This window comes from Ochotona princeps, chromosome 18 (genome assembly GCF_030435755.1).
Source record: "Ochotona princeps isolate mOchPri1 chromosome 18, mOchPri1.hap1, whole genome shotgun sequence".
NCBI classification, from domain to species: Eukaryota; Metazoa; Chordata; class Mammalia; order Lagomorpha; family Ochotonidae; genus Ochotona; species Ochotona princeps.
This window is the reverse complement of record NC_080849.1, coordinates 511,046-531,075: the sequence shown is the minus strand read 5'-3', so window position 1 is coordinate 531,075 and position 20,030 is coordinate 511,046. Positions and strand designations below refer to the sequence as shown.

Below are 20,030 nucleotides of genomic sequence, written 5' to 3'. Positions count from 1 at the left end.
GAGGCCTGAAACTTAGCCCGCCTTTGTCACAGTCGGAGGATCCAGGCTTTGAAACATGCTCTACTTCCCTGGCTTAATTTTTCTTCATTTTAATCCAAAAACCTATTTTTCTCAATAATTCAAGCATAAACTGTGTAGTAGTTGGGGTAGTGGAAATTGCACGAGTGTTGTGCTCCTTGGCCTGCGTTTGGAATGGAGCCGATAAATCAGTGCCCTGGGCCTGGGCGGCCCCTCCCCGGGCGCAGGAGCAGCCTGGAGACGCTCAGAACCCGTGAGTGTGGCTGCTTGGCAGCCTGGGCCTGGGCTGGGGTGCTGCGTGGCAGTAGGCAGCACAAGCCTCGAGTGAGAAAAGGCTGACAGACGGCCCAGTGCTCAGGCCAGCACGGTGGATATGCCCACGGAGAGCGAACAGTGCTTCTTGGCACTGCATTGCTGCCTGCCACCCCGCAGGGCTGCCCTGCTCCATGCTCTCTTCCCCTCGAGGCAGGGCTCATCCCTGTGACTGTGGTGTCACTGATGGTGTCATCCTGTGCGCCTGTGGTGGTGCTCAGGCTGGGCTTGCCCGTGGCCTTGTCTTCACAGCTGCTTGACTGACTTCCTGGCCACCGGAGCTTTGGCTTCTGCTAGATCCTGATAGTTTTTAAGAGTTCACGGCATGTCATCATAGGCACCACAAAATAGGTTCTGTGGGAGCACAGGAGCCCTCAGAGCCTGCCTGTTCCTGCAGTGTCTGCTAGCATGTTTGTTCCTCAGAGTGCTGACGGCGCCCAGTGCAGCAACTCAGCGGCTAAATCCTCACCTTGTAAGCACATGGTTCTCGTGGGGGTGCCAGTTCATCTCCTGGCTGCTCCATTTCCCATCCATCTGACTGCTTCTGCCCAGAGAAAGCAGTGGAGGATGGGTCACCTGGGAGATGGTGTGGAGTGAGTGAGGTCACTTCCCCTCACCCTGGGTCCCTGGTTATGGTGTGGAGTGAGTGAGGTCACTTCCTCTCACCCTGGGTCCCTGGTTATGGTGTGGAGTGAGTGACGTCACATCCCCTCACCCTGGGTCCCTGGTTATGGTGTGGAGTGAGTGACGTCACTTCCCCTCACCCTGGGTCCCTGGTTATGGTGTGGAGTGAGTGACGTCACATCCCCTCACCCTGGGTCCCTGGTTATGGTGTGGAGTGAGTGAGGTCACTTCCCCTCACCCTGGGTCCCTGGTTATGGTGTGGAGTGAGTGAGGTCACTTCCCCTCACCCTGGGTCCCTGGTTATGGTGTGGAGTGAGTGAGGTCACATCCCCTCACCCTGGGTCCCTGGTTATGGTGTGGAGTGAGTGAGGTCACTTCCTCTCACCCTGGGTCCCTGGTTATGGTGTGGAGTGAGTGAGGTCACATCCTCTCACCCTGGGTCCCTGGTTATGGTGTGGAGTGAGTGACGTCACTTCCCCTCACCCTGGGTCCCTGGTTATGGTATGGAGTGAGTGAGGTCACTTCCTCTCACCCTGGGTCCCTGGTTATGGTGTGGAGTGAGTGAGGTCACTTCCTCTCACCCTGGGTCCCTGGTTATGGTGTGGAGTGAGTGAGGTCACTTCCCCTCACCCTGGGTCCCTGGTTATGGTGTGGAGTGAGTGAGGTCACTTCCCCTCACCCTGGGTCCCTGGTTATGGTGTGGAGTGAGTGAGGTCACATCCTCTCACCCTGGGTCCCTGGTTATGGTGTGGAGTGAGTGAGGTCACTTCCTCTCACCCTGGGTCCCTGGTTATGGTGTGGAGTGAGTGAGGTCACTTCCTCTCACCCTGGGTCCCTGGTTATGGTGTGGAGTGAGTGAGGTCACATCCTCTCACCCTGGGTCCCTGGTTATGGTGTGGAGTGAGTGAGGTCACTTCCTCTCACCCTGGGTCCCTGGTTATGGTGTGGAGTGAGTGAGGTCACTTCCTCTCACCCTGGGTCCCTGGTTATGGTGTGGAGTGAGTGAGGTCACATCCTCTCACCCTGGGTCCCTGGTTATGGTGTGGAGTGAGTGAGGTCACTTCCTCTCACCCTGGGTCCCTGGTTATGGTGTGGAGTGAGTGAGGTCACTTCCTCTCACCCTGGGTCCCTGGTTATGTGTGGAGTGGTTGTGAACATCTTGCATCTGGGTGGGCTGCAGGGTCTGGTCTGTGCAAGTAAAAGACTGGCCACCGAGTCGCTGCTCCACCTCCCCTGTCTTATTCAAAAGAGGTTCTTTAGGAGAGCCCTTTTTGGGCCCGGCATGGTAGCCTAGCAGCTAGCGTCCTCACCATGCACGCACCAGGATCCCATATGGATGCCAGTTCTAATCCCAGCAGCCCCACTTCCCATCCAGCTCCCTGCTTGTGGCCTGGAAAAGCAGTCAAGGACAGAACAGAGCCTTGGGACCCTGCACCCACGTGGGAGACCCAGAGGAGGCTCCAGGCTCCTGGCTTCAGATCGACTCTGCTCTAGCCATTATGGTCACTTAGGAAGTAAATCAGCAGACAGAAGATCTTCCTCTCTGATTCTCTTGCTCTGTTATATCAGACTTTCCAATAATAAATAAATCTTTAATGAAAGAGAGAGAGAGCACCCCTAGGGCTAGCCCTATGTGGGCCAATAGGGGCCAGGACCCCTGTCCTCGGTGAGGGAGAGCACAGCCCCCCGGAAGCACCGTGCTCTGGAGAGGAGTGGAGGGGTCTGCTTGGTGCAGGGTTGTGTGAAGGCTGGCGCGGAGCTGTCCTCGTGCTCACTGCACCGCAGCACTCACCGTATGAGCTCCTTGCTGCTCTCTTGCAGGTTGGCTTGCTGGACCTTGAACTCAATCAGCTGACGAAGGCGCTGTTCTTGGCTCTGATTGCCCTGTCCGTCGTCATGGTGGCCCTGCAAGGGTTCGTGGGCCCTTGGTACCGCAACCTCTTCCGGTTCCTTCTCCTCTTTTCCTACATCATTCCCATAAGGTAGGTTTAAAGAATTAAATGTCTGACTTCATTGAACGTGCCTTTATTGACATTTGTCTTTCTCAGTGGAAGGAAGGGGCTAAGAGGCTTCCTGAGTCCTGAGGAGCCCTTCTCGGGGACACAGGCTCACAGTTTGGCTGGAATCATCTGGAGTTCTGGAGCCCTGCCTTGAGGGACCTGTGGGTGGGGAAAGGTGCTTCTTGATGAGACTTCAGTGTGACATGGGGCTTAGGTTGCTTGCTGCTGCCTGCATGCTTGGGCCCGTGTGCCATTGTTGATGCGTTTGAAAGAGCAGCCGGGAGAGCCAGGCGAGGGCGTTCCTGTCGGGGCTGCCGCGACGGGAGGGAGCCCAGAAGCGCCCTCCCAAGGCGCCGCCGCCCATGCTGACCACCGGGCCCTCGACCTGCCAATGCCATGAGGAACACCACAGCGCCCAGTGCTCCCCAGGCCAGCAGTGACTCCTTGGTCATGTATGTCCAGAAGAGGAAGCGGGTGGATCGGCTTCGCCACCACCTGCTCCCCATGTATAGCTACGACCCAGCAGAGGAACTACACGAGGCCGAGCAGGAGCTCCTCTCGGATGTGGGAGACCCTAAGGTGATCCATGGCTGGCAGAGCGGCTACCACACAAGCGGACACCCTTGCTGGATGTCAAGACCTGACCCTCCCCTAACCTAGCCCTTCTGGACCTTGGGGTCCAGCCCCCCTCCCACCAGCCCCCCAGCTGAAACCCCACACCCACTTGCAACACTCATGGGCACCTCCTCCTGGGGTGGAAAAGGAGCTAGGAGCCAACCTGGCCCCTATAGGTTAATCCCCACAAGGGCTTTAGGGTGATGGACCCAGATGTATAATATTCATTATATATTTTGTAAATAAAATGTTTTGTGGTGGATTCAAAAAAAAAAAAAGAAAGAGCAGCCAATACATCTGTCAGCTTCGGTAAATGCTGGTGAGGCATTCTTGACATAGGAATAATTTTTGAAGATGCTAACCCATATGACTGAGGAAGGGATGTAAATAGTATCAGGTGTCTCTTTAAAGATGATGGTTATAATATAAATGTTAGTCCATTTTAGAATGTTTACAGAAGTTATGTTTTTAAAAATAGCACTTAGTATGAAGCACTTAGTGTGAAGTATGAATCCACAGTGGCCACTTTTTGTAACAGAATGGAGTGAAGTAGCAATAGACTTGGCTATGGTAGGCTGCTCTGCACAGGAGCGCAGCAGCAGAGGATGCTGGGAGGGAAAGGACAGCAGCAGAGGATGCTGGGAGGAGGGAGCACCACAGCAGGGGTGCTGGGAGGAGTGAGCACAGCAGCAGAGGATGCTGGGAGGGAAAGGACAGCAGCAGAGGATGCTGGGAGGAGGGAGCACCACAGCAGGGGGTGCTGGGAGGAGGGAGCGCAGCAGCAGGGGATGCTGGGAGGGGGCAGCACAGCAGCAGGGGATGCTGGGAGGAGTGAGCACCACAGCAGGGGGTGCTGGGAGGAGTGAGCACAGCAGCAAGGGATGCTGGGAGGAGGGAACACCACAGCAGGGGATGCTGGGAGGAGGGAGCACAGCAGCAGGGGATGCTGGGAGGAGTGAGCACCACAGCAGGGGGTGCTGGGAGGAGTGAGCACCACAGCAGGGGGTGCTGGGAGGAGGGAGCACCACAGCAGGGGTGCTGGGAGGAGGGAGCACAGCAGCAAGGGATGCTGGGAGGAGGGAACACCACAGCAGGGGATGCTGGGAGGAGTGAGCACAGCAGCAGGGAATGCTGGGAGGAGGGAACACAGCAGCAGGGGATGCTGGGAGGAGGGAGCACAGCAGCAGGGGATGCTGGGAGGAGTGAGCACCACAGCAGGGGATGCTGGGAGGAGGGAGCACCACAGCAGGGGATGCTGGGAGGAGTGAGCACCACAGCAGGGGTGCTGGGAGGAGGGAGCACAGCAGCAGGGGATGCTGGGAGGAGTGAGCACCACAGCAGGGGATGCTGGGAGGAGTGAGCACAGCAGCAAGGGATGCTGGGAGGAGGGAACACAGCAGCAGGGGATGCTGGGAGGAGGGAGCACAGCAGCAGGGAATGCTGGGAGGGGTGATTTGCTCTGGCCTCACACCCACTGTGGGTAGCAGTTTCTCAGAGCTACACCATAGGAAGCATTTTGGGGATCCCTGGAGCATGTTCTAGAGCCTCATACTGTTTTATGTTTGTTTTGTAGATTGATACAGTTATCAAGTTTATGAATTTTCCTGAATGCTTAAAATATCTGTCATCTTGAGTGAATTGTTGTATATGAGCCCATTGTGCTGGTTTTATTATTATAAATATTACTGTTATTCATCTGCTTACTGTCCCTAACTTTCAGTTACCGGTGAGCTCAGTGAAGCCTCATACATGCTGGCGGATTTTTCTGCAGCCCTTTCTGTACTCGTAGTTCTGGCTTGTGTACTTGGTGCTAGCCTATGAGATGCATTGACATCTGGAAGGCCTCTTTAAACAACATCAGCTACATGTTTTTTATTCTAAAAATCCCACTGCAAGTCTACTTTACACATTGTGGCTAATAATTTGCATATTGCATATATTAATGTCATCTTATTTTTCTCCTTTATGTCTTAATTGCTTTCTTTTTCTTTTCTTCCTTATTTCTGTTGCTACTGTGGTTTCCTTAGGAATTTTACTTCGTACATATGAGAAGGTTTTAGCTTCCTCAGATGACACAGGACTTTAAAGCACTTGCTTTCATGCAGTCTGCGGTCTTGGGTGAATCTGCTGGGTGTCTCCCGCAGACCCCTCGGCCCTCCCCATGGCGACACGGGCTCCCAACACTCTTTCCCGCTTGCGTGTCTTCCTCGGCGGGGAGCGGCTGTGACAGCAGCCCACTCAGACACGACTTGGAAAGCTGTGCTTCTCACCTGGGTGCAGTGCAGGGACACGGCCGAGCAGATGCCGCTGCCACGGCCTGGCGCTCAGCCTGCTTTCTGGCCGGGGAGAGGAATGTGGATGTGTCAGCGCAGAAGGAATACACGGCCAAAGAGGGGAAGGGGCCTGGGGTCCAAGAGGCGAGGGGGCTGTGCCATGTGTGCTGAAGCCCTGGGGGAGGCGGAGGGTGAGTGCCCAAGGTGTGGCCACGCCTGGCGCTCCCGTCGCCACCCACAGGCTTTCCCTGGGGATGCCTGCAGCTGTCTTGTTGCCCTCCGCGTTTCTGTTCTGGGACACACACCAGGGCCAAGGCTCCTGTTGGAGTGTGCGAGGCCAGAGCAGCGCCTTCTTCCTGACTTTGGCTGGCAGGAGCCGTCCGACAGCAGCGTTGTCTGTGTTGAGCTTGTCAGTAAAGCCTGTCGCTTCTGTGCCCTATGGCGTCCCTTCTCTCCGTCCAATGAAGCTTCAATAGCAACAGCACCTCTCTGCTCCCTGATCCCTTTAGCAGGAACAACTAGTTACGGTGTCAGAGTTAGTACATACTATCAACATTTTTCAACTAGAACTAAGTTTTATATTTAAATAACTGCATGTAGTAAAATACAGAAAATGCATCCTACTAACAGGATAAACACCTGAGAGCTGTCTCGACGAGTTGCTGTTGTCCAAACAGACTTGCAAAGGTGGAGTACACATGTGTGCACCCCTGCACGCTCCTGTGTGAGTCAGACTCTCTGCCTGCTTGGAGAGGTGTACTGGCTAGAACGATGCCCGCTCAGTCTCATGCTGCCTCTCCCGCCCTCCCCAAGCCTGGGTTACACAGATTGTATGGCAGAGGTGGGCGCTGTGAAAGAGGCGAGGCTGAGGCGAGCATGACAGGTTCTGCACCATGTTGGCTGGCGCCTGCTGGCTGTTCACGGAGTTGCTTTCCAGGCAGAGCCCATGACGTGTGTGTGCTCGCCCCACTGGGCTGGAAGGCCTGGGACCTGCTGCTGGCGCCTGGCTGTGTCTGGCCCTCTGCTTCCCCACTGTCCCAGCCTCCCCTTGTTGCCTGATAGCCCACCATGTACATGCAGCAGGCTGGTCTAGTGATGGCCAAAGGCCACCATCAACCACAGAGGCAGCACCGCGCCAGCGTCTGCCGCAGAAAGGTGCGCGTGTGTGCCAGAATCCAGACGATGCAGGCAATTTAGGAAACTCGGTGATCCTGTGAAGAAATGGGTAAGGGATGTGAGGAGACGATTTTTAAAGAAAAAATACAAATGGCCAAAAAACGCTGGAGAAAACAGAATCCCCCAAAGCTCCATGCCAGGAAGTACGGATCACTGCTGCAAGGAGCTGTCTTGTAGTTGCAGCTGGAACAGGCGGTACCACTGAGGACAGACCTACGCAGGAGGCCTCCCGAGCCTGGGGAGCTGCGGCTTCCTGCTGGGCCCCGCTGTGTGCACAGGCTTCCTCCAGGCACCCGACCTCAGGCAGGAGCCTGGGTGGCGAGTTGAAGGAAAAGTTCCTTTTGCGCAGTACTCCTAAAGCTGTGTTCTGGTGTTTGGAGTTCCTGGAGCATTTGCAAGGCCATGACCAGGGAAGGAAGTGCCCTCTGCCCTCTTGTCCTGATGCTCTCAAGGGACTTCAGGTTTTTTTTTTCTAAGATTTATTTGATTGGAAAGGCAGATATACAGAGAAGAGGAGAGAGAGAGAGGAAGATCTTCTGTCTCAGAATTCACTCCCCAAGTGACCACAATGGCTGGAGCTGAGCCAATGCGAAGCCAGGAGCCAGGAGCTCTTCCAGGTCTCCCACACAGGTGCAGGGTCCCAAGGCCTTGAGCTGTCCTCGACTGCTTTCCCAGGCCACAAGCAGGGAGCTGGATGGGATGCAGGGCTGCTGGGATTAGAACTGGCACCCATATGGGATCCCGGGGCGTTCATGGTGAGGACTTGAGCTGCTACGCTACCGCCCCAGGTCCGGGTCTTCAGATTTAAGAGCTTCAGCTGTTTTATAAAAATCCCTCTGAATAGAATAGGATATTTTGAGTCGCTGCTATTAGTTACATTGCCTTTCAAATGGGAGTAGCCCACGGCCCACTTCCTCTGTTCTGACTAATGAGTGTGTGCCCCCACAGCCCCGTGCGCCTCCCGTGGCCTTCAGCTGGCAGTCTGCAGGGCTGCGCTCAGGGACTCACGGCTGCTCTTTTCCTAGCTTGATCTCAGTGAGTGCCCTCGGATGCCACATGTCCTGTAAGCGCCAGAATCAGTGTGACTGTCCCCACTTGGATGGATGTGTCCAAGCAGACGGCTAGAGGGCATCCCTGCCCTGACAGCCCCTCAGGGCACGGTCTTGGTGCCTCCAGCACCTCCACTCTCCCGCCTCTCTCTCCTCTTGAGCCCTGAGCTGCAGACGTCTTAGTGCGGATGGAGGCTCTTCCCCATTTCAGTGGCGCCTGTTTGTGCCCTGGGAACACACTCCTTGGGGAGAAGCCTGCCTGCCACTCGGGTGGAAGGCTTCACAGGCAGTGGTGAACTGTGCAAGAACCACAGGGTCCCTTCTATGTCGTCACTGCTTCTATAGCATAAACTTGCATTTTATGCTAGTTTTACTTTTTTTTTTTTAAGATTTCTTTATTTTTATTGAAAAGGTAGATTTACAGAGAGAAAGAGAGACAGAAAGATCTTCCATCTGCTGGTTCACTCCCCAGGTGACCACAATAGCCGGAGCTGAGCCAATCCAGGAGCTTCCTATGGGTCTCCCATGCAGGTACAGGGTCCCAACGCTCTGGGCCATGCTCACTGCTTTCCCAGGCCACAAAAGCAGGGAGTTAAATGCAAGTGAAGCAGCCGGGATACTAACTGGGGCCCATATGGCTTCCTGGCTATTGGAGGTGGAGGATTAGCAGGTTGAGCTACACACTGGGGGCCAGTAATTTTACTTTTTAAAATGTTTATCTATGGTGGCCAGCAAGATGACTCAGTTGTCTGATCCTCCACCTGCAAGTGCTGGCATCCAGTGTGGGCACTGGTTCATGTTCCGGCTGCTCCACCTGCCATCTAGCACCACACTCATGGCCTGGGAAAGCAGCAGAGGATGGCTCAAGTCCTTGGGACCCTGCACCCACGTGGGAGACCCAGAAGAACCTTCTGGCTCCTGACTGTGGGATCTGTCAGCTCTGGCCTTTGTGGCCATTTGGAGAGTCAGCTAGCAGACAGAAGAGCTATCTATCTCTCCTCTAAAAAATCTACCTTTACAATAGAGTTAAAGTAAATCTTTAAAAGAAACACTTATGTGAAAGGCAAAGAAAGAAAGAAAGAGCATGAATCCCTCATGCTGGCTTGTTCCCCTGACATCCGCAGGGCCAGGACTGCCCGCACTCAGTGCCCATGGATACAGGAAGCCATGCCCTGCAGCCGGCACCACCATCTCACAGGCTTTGTGCTGGCAGGGTGCTGGGGCAGCCAAACCAGGGCTCAAGGCCGGGAGTTCTCCCGCGGAACCCGTGTCATCATCACTAGGCCGCGTGCCCCCCAAGTTGTGCTCACCTTGGCCACCCGGAGACTGAGCCCTGTGCTCACCTTGGCCACGCGGAGACAGCCCTGTGCTCACCTTGGCCACGCGGAAACAGCCCTGTGCTCACCTTGGCCACACAGAGACTGAGCCCTGTGCTCACCTTGGCCACCCGGAGACTGAGCCCTGTGCTCACCTTGGCCACCCGGAGACTGAGCCCTGTGCTCACTTTGGCCACCCGGAGACTGAGCCCTGTGCTCACCTTGGCCACGCGGAGACTGAGCCCTGTGCTCACCTTGGCCACCCGGAGACTGAGCCCTGTGCTCACCTTGGCCACCCGGAGACAGCCCTGTGCTCACCTTGGCCACGCGGAGACTGAGCCCTGTGCTCACTTTGGCCACCGGAGACTGAGCCCTGTGCTCAGCTTCACCAGCACCTGCTGCTGCAGACAGCTCGAAAGGCTTTGGCTCGTCCTGAGCAGCCTGAGCGGAGTGCTGGCAAGAGGCTTCTGAGAGTGCCCCTCCGCCCAGCACTCTCTGAGTGTCCTGTTCCCTAGGCACATGGCTAGAGCAGGCTTTGTTAGGGGCTGTCGCCCCTGCCCCCTGCGCTGGGCGGGCAAACAAACAAACAAGCAAAAACAATGACAAAAAAGTGGGTTCGGTGCAATAGCATGGGCATCCTGCCAGCCCTTTTCCGTGTTCACTTCAGCCATGAGTCCTGTGTCTCCACTGCACATTTCACACTCCCTGTCAGAGTCCTGCGAAACTGCCACTCCTCCCCTGGCTTCTGGTTGGCTCGCTGTCCAGGGGCGGTCATGGCCATCCCTGGTGCGTTGTGAGCCTCTTCTGCACTTCCATACTCTGCGTCTTCTCCACCAAGGTACACAGGAGTTGGCCACCGTGCTTCTGCAGGATGCTGTGTCGCCAGCAGTGCCAGCACACTGCTCAGTGTGCTCCCCTGTTCTACGGTGCAGACAGCCTCCCACAGGGCAGCTAAACTGAGTGTTGCTCCGTCAGCACTCCTCCTTGGCCTCCTTCTTCATGGTCTACGACTCAAGTGCACTGAGCGTGCACTGGCAAGCTGAGGCACGGGGTACACTCAGCCCTGGCCCCATGGCCATTTCCCACAGACTGCCAAGGGGCATCTGGAGGGCTTTGCTGTGGACAGCTCCCTCGCCTCACTGTGAGCCATTTTGGTGGACATTGTGATGTGGTCACCTGGGGAGAGTCAGCCTGAGGTGGTAGTGTGCCAGCCGGGATTACAGCGGAGTGGTTCCGTGCCAGGCTGCACAGTGCAGTCTGCCCACACGGCCTTCAATAGCAACACTGAAGGTGGAAGTCAGAGCCAGGTAGCAAGTGCTCTTGCATTGACTGCATCGTACCTATTCTGGCATTTCCTTCTTTAGCACCTAAAAGGTAGAAGGCCTTTGATTTGTAGTCATTCAGTGAGTCCATGTCCACATTTATGTGCAGTGGGAATTCCACCTGGGATCCTGGGACTCCTGGGCCAGTGTCCTTCAGGGGCAGCTATGTGAGTCCCTCTTCCCTTTCCATCTTTGGTGTTGACCCTGTGCAGCAACAGCCTAGGACCTGCGTCCACAGCTCGGGGTTGGTTTGCCTCCTGTGAAGCCATGATCATGAATGCCTGATGGTTCTACTCGGCAGTTTGCGTGTGAACTTGGACATGGGCAAAGCAGCGTACGGATGGATGATGATGAAAGACGAGAACATTCCTGGGACCGTCGTTCGGAGCAGCACCATCCCTGAGGAGCTGGGGCGCCTGGCATACTTACTGACAGACAAAACAGGTATGGCCGTGCTCTGCGTCCTCGAGGAACCCACAGGCGGGAGTCACGAGTGAACCATGGCGGGTACACACCACATGCCTGGTCCTGGTGCACACGTATGGCAGCAGAGGGACGCGTGCCTGCTGGGAACTGTCCAGATCTTGGTGCTGTGGTTGACACCTCCTGGTTCAGGGTGCAGTGTCACAGCTTGTGTGTTAGCTGCCTTTGGGACAGCCCTCTGGTGGTCTCCGTTTCAGTATCACAGGGTAGTATGTGTGAGCTGCAGTGAGGAAGTCACAGTTCAGCACGTGGACCTGGTGGGTGAGCAGCACATTCTCCTGGAGGGCCTGCCTTCGGAGTAGTTACCCCCCACTCCACCCTCGAGTTTTATCTGTCCTTCTTGTGGTTTTTCTTTTTTGGATCAAAGAAGTTTTGTCAGTCTGTAATATTCTAAATAAAAGGCCAACAGTCTGAATCCAACACTGTAATAAAGAGAGTTAGAGCCCTCCCTGAATCACAACTTAAAATTCCAAGAATTATTTGAATTAGAAACAAGATGTTCATAATATACTAAAAAAGGTGTGTCAACAATTCAACATTTTTTTCTGTTCAAACAGCAGTAAAAAAGGGAAAGGGGGAGAGGGAGAGGGAGGAGGCCAGGAGAGGGAGGGACAGGGGAGGCAGAGGTGGGTCTTGCATCCGTGGTTCCACCTGCACACACGTCCAGCAGCCTGGTCAGCAAGCTGGAGTCCTGGGTGGGGTCGGGACATGAACTCTGGCACTCTAGTGCTCATGTGGGGCTCTTAGGTGATGCTTAATGCCACATGCCCACTCCTCTCATGAAACAGCCTTTTTGCATATAAGCTCATCCTTGATTCAATACAAAATAGTTCATTTAAATGTGGGTACTTTTCGGAATTCCCAAATGAAATGTATTTATTGGAAAGATGGGGAGAGAATTTTTCATGTGGTTCTCTCTCCAGCTGCCTGCAGCAGTCGGAGCTGGGAGCCTAGGATTCAGTGGGCAGCAGGGTGCCAGGTCCTTGAGCTGTTTTTGCTGTGAGGACACTGGGCTCAGCCTGCCGGAATGGCAGCCACCGAGCGCCTGCAGTGTGGTTGATTACAGAAGAGCTGCACTACAGGCACAAAGGCGACAGAGCAGGCTGCTCACAGCACTGACAGTAGCACACGCTGTGGAGGCTCTAGCCAGTGCAGCATGATGAAGAACACAGATCCAGTTTGCTCTTCAACAAAAAAAATCAACTCCAAGAAACTGATGACGAGGTGGGGTGTAAGCCAATACAAGAGCTTTCTCGGTCTGGCTAACGCGTCCAGTGCAACCTGAGGTGGGGGAGGCACAGGTCTGTTACCTGGGGACCCGCAGGACTCAATGACGAGGACAGGAGTGACACCAGGCAGAGATGGGCCACTCGGGGCATGCCCGCATAGGACAGCAGTGGGCATGGGGGGGCTCTGGATCCACAAGGTAGACTCAGGGCTGCCCAGTGATCTTCCCTGCCCAAATTTATAGCTTGCAGGAAATGTTTTTAAAACAGTGACTCTGCTTGAGTGGCAGGAAAGGAAAGTGAAGTGTGGTTATGAGATCCGGAACTGCAGTTCTGTGAAGATCTTCAGCCTGTTAGAGGGAGGGGCAAGAACAAGTCTGAGTGTGGCTGCCAGCGCCCCTTGCAGGCAGGAAAATGCCTCCCAGAGAGAAGGCTGATGGGCAGCAGGTGCCCGCCCTGCCACGCCTGTCCAAGCATACGTCCGCTGGGGTCTGCAGGGAAGAACTGCTCCCGCCTTGGGATCCCCAAGCCCGAGCTGAGAAGCCGCCCCTGTTGCCCTACAGCCCAGGTGGCACTTAGAGATGTCGCCAGAAGCCAAGACTCAGCGCTTGGAATCAGACGTGGGAGCACGCAGCCCTGTTCACAAGACCACCAGGCAAACGGGGAAACTCCCAGGCGTTGGCATGGGCAACTGTGTTTTACCAGACACAGAAACAGCTCAGACACAGAAGCCCCTGGAAGCCACGGAGCCCGTCAGTGGCAGGAGGAGCGTTTCCAGAGCACACGCTTCTGACCGACCGAGGCCTCGCGTGCGGAACACAGATGGAGCCGCACGAAGCTATGCAGCTGAGAAACAGGCAGAGATGTTCCATGTGCTGATTCACTCCCCAACTGGCTGCAGTGGCCAGGGCTGGGCCAGGCCAGAGAGAGAAGCCAGGACCTCCATTTGGGTCTCCCACATGGATGCAGAGCCCCAGGCTCTTGGGCCACCATCCACTGATTTCCCAGGCGCATTAGCAGGGAACTAGGTGGGACTGAGAACAGCACCGTGTGTAATCCTCTATGCTGTCAGTAATTAGGGTATGTAATTTTAAGCAGAGCCACGAGAATGTGTGCGGCCTAACTAGAGTTTTCTAACTGAAGGGGATAGACTCCTGTCTTCCGAGTAAATTTATGCTGTGCCATTGTGGAGCTGTCAGGCACCCCTGCTCGCTCGTGCTAGGCAGCAGGTCTGTGGCACTCTGGGAGGTGTTGCCACCAGAGTGCCGTGCACCGGGTGTCCGTGCAAGCATGCCCATGTGTGATGTTGGAGAGCAGAGTGAGCAAGCTGGGACATAGAACAGAAAAAACTGCCAAGAGTTCCGTACTTTGACCTCCCTGTTGGTTCTAAACAGCGACAGTGAAGTGTCTTTCAGAGTAGAATAGTGGAGAATTAAGAATGCAGAGAAGAAAAAGCTTAGTAGCCCTTAGTTATAGGGCGATTAGACAATTTAATATTTGAGGAAAAGGAAGTAATGAAGCTACAGTGAAAATCTGAGGGTCATGAGTCGAAGGAAGATGGACGACCCGGTGCCACGTGAGGGACTGGGCCGCTCTGAGTACACGCCTGCCGACACCTGACCCGCAGCGGGCAGGAGCTACGACGAGGGGTTCTTGGCACCACCCAGCGACGGCCACGTCTTTCACTGACCGTCCAGGAAACAGCATCAGCGTGAGATCAGGCCCGTCATGCTGACCTCACAGACGGAATAACACTTGTCCCTCCCAGACGGGGTAGGATCCTTGTCCCGCCACCAAGGCACATGAGGGGTGCACAGCTGAGATACAGACAAGCCAGGTCAGGTTTCCAGGGAGCCCGAGAACAGACGTATTGATTCCAGTCGTGAGACAGGCATTAAATACAGACTGGTAAAGCTCTGTGTATAAAGGCATTTCAAACTTTCTAACTGTATTCTTAAATTTCTGTAATTTTGGAAATTAAACAATACACTTTTTACTAGCACATAGATTATAAGAGTTACTAGAAATGCAGCAACACTTAGAACTGATGATGTTAGATAAAACCGGTGGGCTGTTCAAAACCAGGGCTGCACACCAACTTTGTTTTCAGTGGGAAAAGAAAACGTGAAAGTTACTTAATTATCTAAATGATCGATTTAGGAGAAGTGAAGCACAGACATGGAGTAGAGGCCAGGAGAGACGGCGAACAGGGACAGAGGCTCTGCCCTAGGGCGGGTAGAAAACAGACCCCTCACCCTCTCCCGATACCCCTGCCCACAGAAGGAGCTAAGCTGCAGCCACTAGGAAGGGCGGGGGGAGGCCACAGTCATGGACACCACCATGTGCACAAAACATTTTCAGGTGTCCGTCCGTCCCCACCTTGCCCCTGGCAGAGCCTGCAAGGAGGGCCTCCACCCCATGTCCTGCCCTCCCATCTTGTTCTCATAAGTGGACACTACCATCTGCCTCCCTTGCGCAGGGACTCCGAGGTCCAGGGGTGCCAGACTTCCTGGTGGCTGCAGTTATTGTGGAGGTTGGGGAGCCCAGTGCCTGAACTGGGCAGGAGGGCTGCGGCCAGGGTCCTGTGACTGGACGGTGAGTGCTGTCCAAGAAACGCCCATCACACTGGCTGGCTTGTCTGCCATGAGAGTAGGAAATGAAGTATTCCAATAATTGCATTATAGTTTCCTTCTTGTGGACAAGAAAGCAATGTGGTATAATTAGGTTTGATTGGAGTGCACGTTTCCGGTAAGATCTGAAATTAATGATGTTGCTATAGTGACACATCTGCGGCCACCAGTGCATGAAACAAAGTAATTCATTCGACAAGAGCAAGCATCTGTTAACCGCAAGGCTGCGCGGTGTTGATGCTGACCAGAAATACCAGGCGCAGTGCGGTAAATGAACAAATGATGCTGAGACGGGAGGATGGGTAATTTGCCCTTAATCTGCGGGAGTACTTTAATCTTGTCATGGTTGTGTTTGACAATGCCATTGTTTAAAGGACAACGCCGCAGAGAACTCATAAATTCTAAACCTTAACTCAGGGTGCAGCCTGTTAAAGCAATACATTAATTCCTTTGTTAGGGAGTTTTTATCTTTATGTAGAAACACCCGCTAAAACAACAGGTCTTCTTAGGACTCACATTTTAATTATAGCGTCCATTACCCAAAACGCCATGTTTTCAGTTTTGGCACTTAAGTTTCACAGGATGCGTCATCCTGAAGGGGAAATTCTGACTTGACAGTCCGTGGGGGGCCCGTGTGCCAGTCCACTGGGCAGCTGGAGAAATGGGTGTGGCTGTCCCACGAGCAGGGACAGGGCTGGCTGACTGGCAGGGCAGGTGTGGGCCCCAGGCAGCACCTGAGGCTAGGAGCACTGATGTGCCATGCCTGTCACAGAGGACACCTGTTGAGTAACAGCAGGTCTTCCACGTGGTAGGTCTGCTCAGCCTGCTGCCTGGCTGAGTCCTGGGGTCTCTGCTTCAATGCTTCTGTAGCCACATGTTGAGTTGTGGGCAGGTGCCTCAGCCTCCCACTGGGCCCTGATTCGGCAGCCCCATGACCATCCCACTTGTGTTTTCAGAACTCACAAACAGACCTTGTCCCGAGAGCTGTCCTGCTGGTAGCACGCTGGCCCAGCCCTGCCTCCGTGCGTCCTACGTGCCAGGTGGTTGACCCTTCAGAACGTTTCCACCTGCAGTCTGCCAGTTTCTTCCCTGGTAAAGACAAGGCTGTCAGTCAGCGACTGCTGGAATTGTGAACAGGATTTGAGACAAGATGAAAATAATTTTGTGTTTCTTGCTACACTAGCTGGTGCTGTGCAAGAAGTTAGTAAAAGAATTTCCAAGATTGCTGTTAATATGTCAGTAAATTTGAGAAGTGGGCACCACTCGCCTAGAGGAATATTTGCATACAATCTCCCATTTTTTAACCCAACACGTTATGTATTTGGGAAATTTAGATTCAAATGCTTGATTCAGTGAGAAATGCTGGTCATTTATTTGTATTCATTTTCACAAAAAGATTTATTGGTTTGAGAATCATCGTGAGAAAAGAGGGAGATATAGGGAGGTCTTCCAACCACGTGGTTCATTCCCCCAAATGGCTGCAACAGACCCAAGAGTTTCTGCTGGGTCTCCTACATGGTACAGGGCCCCAGCCATCCTTTGTTGCTTTCCCTGGCCTTAAGCAGGGAGCTGGATCAAAAGTAGAGCAGCCAGGGCTTGAACTGATGCCCAAATAGGATGAGGGTTCTACAGGCGGTGGCTTAGCACACTGTGCTCAACCACAGCCCTGACTATATCACTTTTAAGTTAATTTAAACATGATTGATTAGCAACATGGAAATTTGAGAAGACGCAGAGTTATTCTTACACTCTTGTTTACTTCAAATGAGAAACTCTCGGGAGCTGTCACTCCGCTGCACAGGGTCTGGCATAGCCATTACACAGCTCTCAGCACCATCTCAGTTTAAGACATTCTCATCACCCCAAAAGGCAGCCCTGTGCACATTAGCAGGCACTCCCTGTCTGTATTCCCCCAACCCAAAGCCTCAAGAAGCCCTTCATCTACTCTGTGTCGCTTGGAATTTGTCTGGTAGGAGCATTTCCCATCAAGAGGTGATACCGTGTGCAGTGCCCACGTGGGCTGCTTTTCCTGAGTTTAATTGCAGGGTTCGTCGTATCATGGCACGTGTCATGATGGCAGGGTTCGTCGTGTCATGGCATGTGTCAGGGTGGCAAGGTTCATGTCATGGCACGTGTCAGGGTGGCAGGGTTCGTCGTGTCATGGCACGTGTCAATGTGGTAGGGTTCATGTCATGGCACGTGTCAGGGTGGCAGGGTTCATGTCATGGCACGTGTCAGGGTGGCAAGGTTCATGTCATGGCACGTGTCAGGGTGGCAGGGTTCATGTCATGGCACGTGTCAGGGTGGCAGGGTTCATGTCATGGCACGTGTCAGGGTGGCAGGGTTCGTCGTGTCATGGCACGTGTCAGGGTGGCAAGGTTCATGTCATGGCACGTGTCAGGGTGGCAGGGTTCATGTCATGGCACGTGTCAGGGTGGCAGGGTTCATGTCATGGCACGTGTCAGGGTGGCAGGGTTCGTCGTGTCATGGCACGTGTCAGGGTGGCAGGGTTCGTCGTGTCATGGCACGTGTCAGGGTGGCAAGGTTCATGTCATGGCACGTGTCAGGGTGGCAGGGTTCATGTCATGGCACGTGTCAGGGTGGCAGGGTTCATGTCATGGCACGTGTCAGGGTGGCAGGGTTCGTCGTGTCATGGCACGTGTCAGGGTGGTAGGGTTCATGTCATGGCACGTGTCAGGGTGGCAGGGTTCGTCGTGTCATGGCACGTGTCAGGGTGGCAGGGTTCGTCGTGTCATGGCACGTGTCAGGGTGGCAAGGTTCCTGTCATGGCACGTGTCAGGGTGGCAGGGTTCATGTCATGGCACGTGTCAGGGTGGCAGGGTTCATGTCATGGCACGTGTCAGGGTGGCAGGGTTCGTCGTGTCATGGCACGTGTCAGGGTGGCAGGGTTCATGTCATGGCACGTGTCAGGGTGGCAGGGTTCATGTCATGGCACGTGTCAGGGTGGCAGGGTTCATGTCATGGCACGTGTCAGGGTGGCAGGGTTCGTCGTGTCATGGCACGTGTCAGGGTGGCAGGGTTCGTCGTGTCATGGCACGTGTCAGGGTGGCAAGGTTCATGTCATGGCACGTGTCAGGGTGGCAGGGTTCATGTCATGGCACGTGTCAGGGTGGCAGGGTTCATGTCATGGCACGTGTCAAGGTGGTAGGGTTCATGTCATGGCACGTGTCAGGGTGGCAGGGTTCATGTCATGGCACGTGTCAGGGTGGCAGGGTTCGTCGTGTCATGGCACGTGTCAGGGTGGCAGGGTTCATGTCATGGCACGTGTCAAGGTGGTAGGGTTCATGTCATGGCACGTGTCAGGGTGGCAGGGTTCATGTCATGGCACGTGTCAGGGTGGCAGGGTTCGTCGTGTCATGGCACGTGTCAGGGTGGCAAGGTTCATGTCATGGCACGTGTCAGGGTGGCAGGGTTCATGTCATGGCACGTGTCAGGGTGGCAGGGTTCATGTCATGGCACGTGTCAGGGTGGCAGGGTTCGTCGTGTCATGGCACGTGTCAGGGTGGCAGGGTTCGTCGTGTCATGGCACGTGTCAGGGTGGCAAGGTTCATGTCATGGCACGTGTCAGGGTGGCAGGGTTCATGTCATGGCACGTGTCAGGGTGGCAGGGTTCATGTCATGGCACGTGTCAGGGTGGCAGGGTTCGTCGTGTCATGGCACGTGTCAGGGTGGTAGGGTTCATGTCATGGCACGTGTCAGGGTGGCAGGGTTCGTCGTGTCATGGCACGTGTCAGGGTGGCAGGGTTCGTCGTGTCATGGCACGTGTCAGGGTGGCAAGGTTCCTGTCATGGCACGTGTCAGGGTGGCAGGGTTCATGTCATGGCACGTGTCAGGGTGGCAGGGTTCATGTCATGGCACGTGTCAGGGTGGCAGGGTTCGTCGTGTCATGGCACGTGTCAGGGTGGCAGGGTTCATGTCATGGCACGTGTCAGGGTGGCAGGGTTCATGTCATGGCACGTGTCAGGGTGGCAGGGTTCATGTCATGGCACGTGTCAGGGTGGCAGGGTTCGTCGTGTCATGGCACGTGTCAGGGTGGCAGGGTTCGTCGTGTCATGGCACGTGTCAGGGTGGCAAGGTTCATGTCATGGCACGTGTCAGGGTGGCAGGGTTCATGTCATGGCACGTGTCAGGGTGGCAGGGTTCATGTCATGGCACGTGTCAAGGTGGTAGGGTTCATGTCATGGCACGTGTCAGGGTGGCAGGGTTCATGTCATGGCACGTGTCAGGGTGGCAGGGTTCGTCGTGTCATGGCACGTGTCAGGGTGGCAAGGTTCATGTCATGGCACGTGTCAGGGTGGCAGGGTTCATGTCATGGCACGTGTCAGGGTGGCAGGGTTCGTCGTGTCATGGCACGTGTCAGGGTGGCAGGGTTCATGTCATGGCACGTGTCAGGGTGGCAGGGTTCATGTCATGGCACGTGTCAGGGTGGCAGGGTTCGTCGTGTCATGGCACGTGTCAGGGTGGCAGGGTTCGTCGTGTCATGGCACGTGTCAGGGTGGCAAGGTTCATGTCATGGCACGTGTCAGGGTGGCAGGGTTCATGTCATGGCACGTGTCAGGGTGGCAGGGTTCATGTCATGGCACGTGTCAAGGTGGTAGGGTTCATGTCATGGCACGTGTCAGGGTGGCAGGGTTCGTCGTGTCATGGCACGTGTCAGGGTGGCAGGGTTCATGTCATGGCACGTGTCAGGGTGGCAGGGTTCGTCGTGTCATGGCACGTGTCAGGGTGGCAGGGTTCATGTCATGGCACGTGTCAGGGTGGCAGGGTTCGTCGTGTCATGGCACGTGTCAGGGTGGCAGGGTTCATGTCATGGCACGTGTCAGGGTGGCAGGGTTCGTCGTGTCATGGCACGTGTCAGGGTGGCAGGGTTCATGTCATGGCACGTGTCAGGGTGGCAGGGTTCGTCGTGTCATGGCACGTGTCAGGGTGGCAGGGTTCATGTCATGGCACGTGTCAGGGTGGCAG

General features: G+C 54.9%; 1 protein-coding gene and 1 pseudogene across 4 annotated transcripts in view; both read left to right on the top strand.

The window, feature by feature from the left end:
* The window catches only part of ATP9B (ATPase phospholipid transporting 9B (putative)), a 198,368-nt gene that overhangs the window by 140,455 nt on the left and 37,883 nt on the right, over window positions 1-20,030 (top strand). For all 4 annotated transcript variants that reach the window (XM_058677155.1, XM_058677157.1, XM_058677156.1 and 1 more), the window contains 2 exons: window positions 2,776-2,936; window positions 11,007-11,149. In XM_058677155.1, the coding sequence (XP_058533138.1) occupies window positions 2,776-2,936; window positions 11,007-11,149 (304 nt within the window). The remainder of the gene's footprint in view (window positions 1-2,775; window positions 2,937-11,006; window positions 11,150-20,030) is intronic.
* On the top strand, window positions 3,241-3,613 carry LOC131482555 (small integral membrane protein 29-like; annotated as a pseudogene).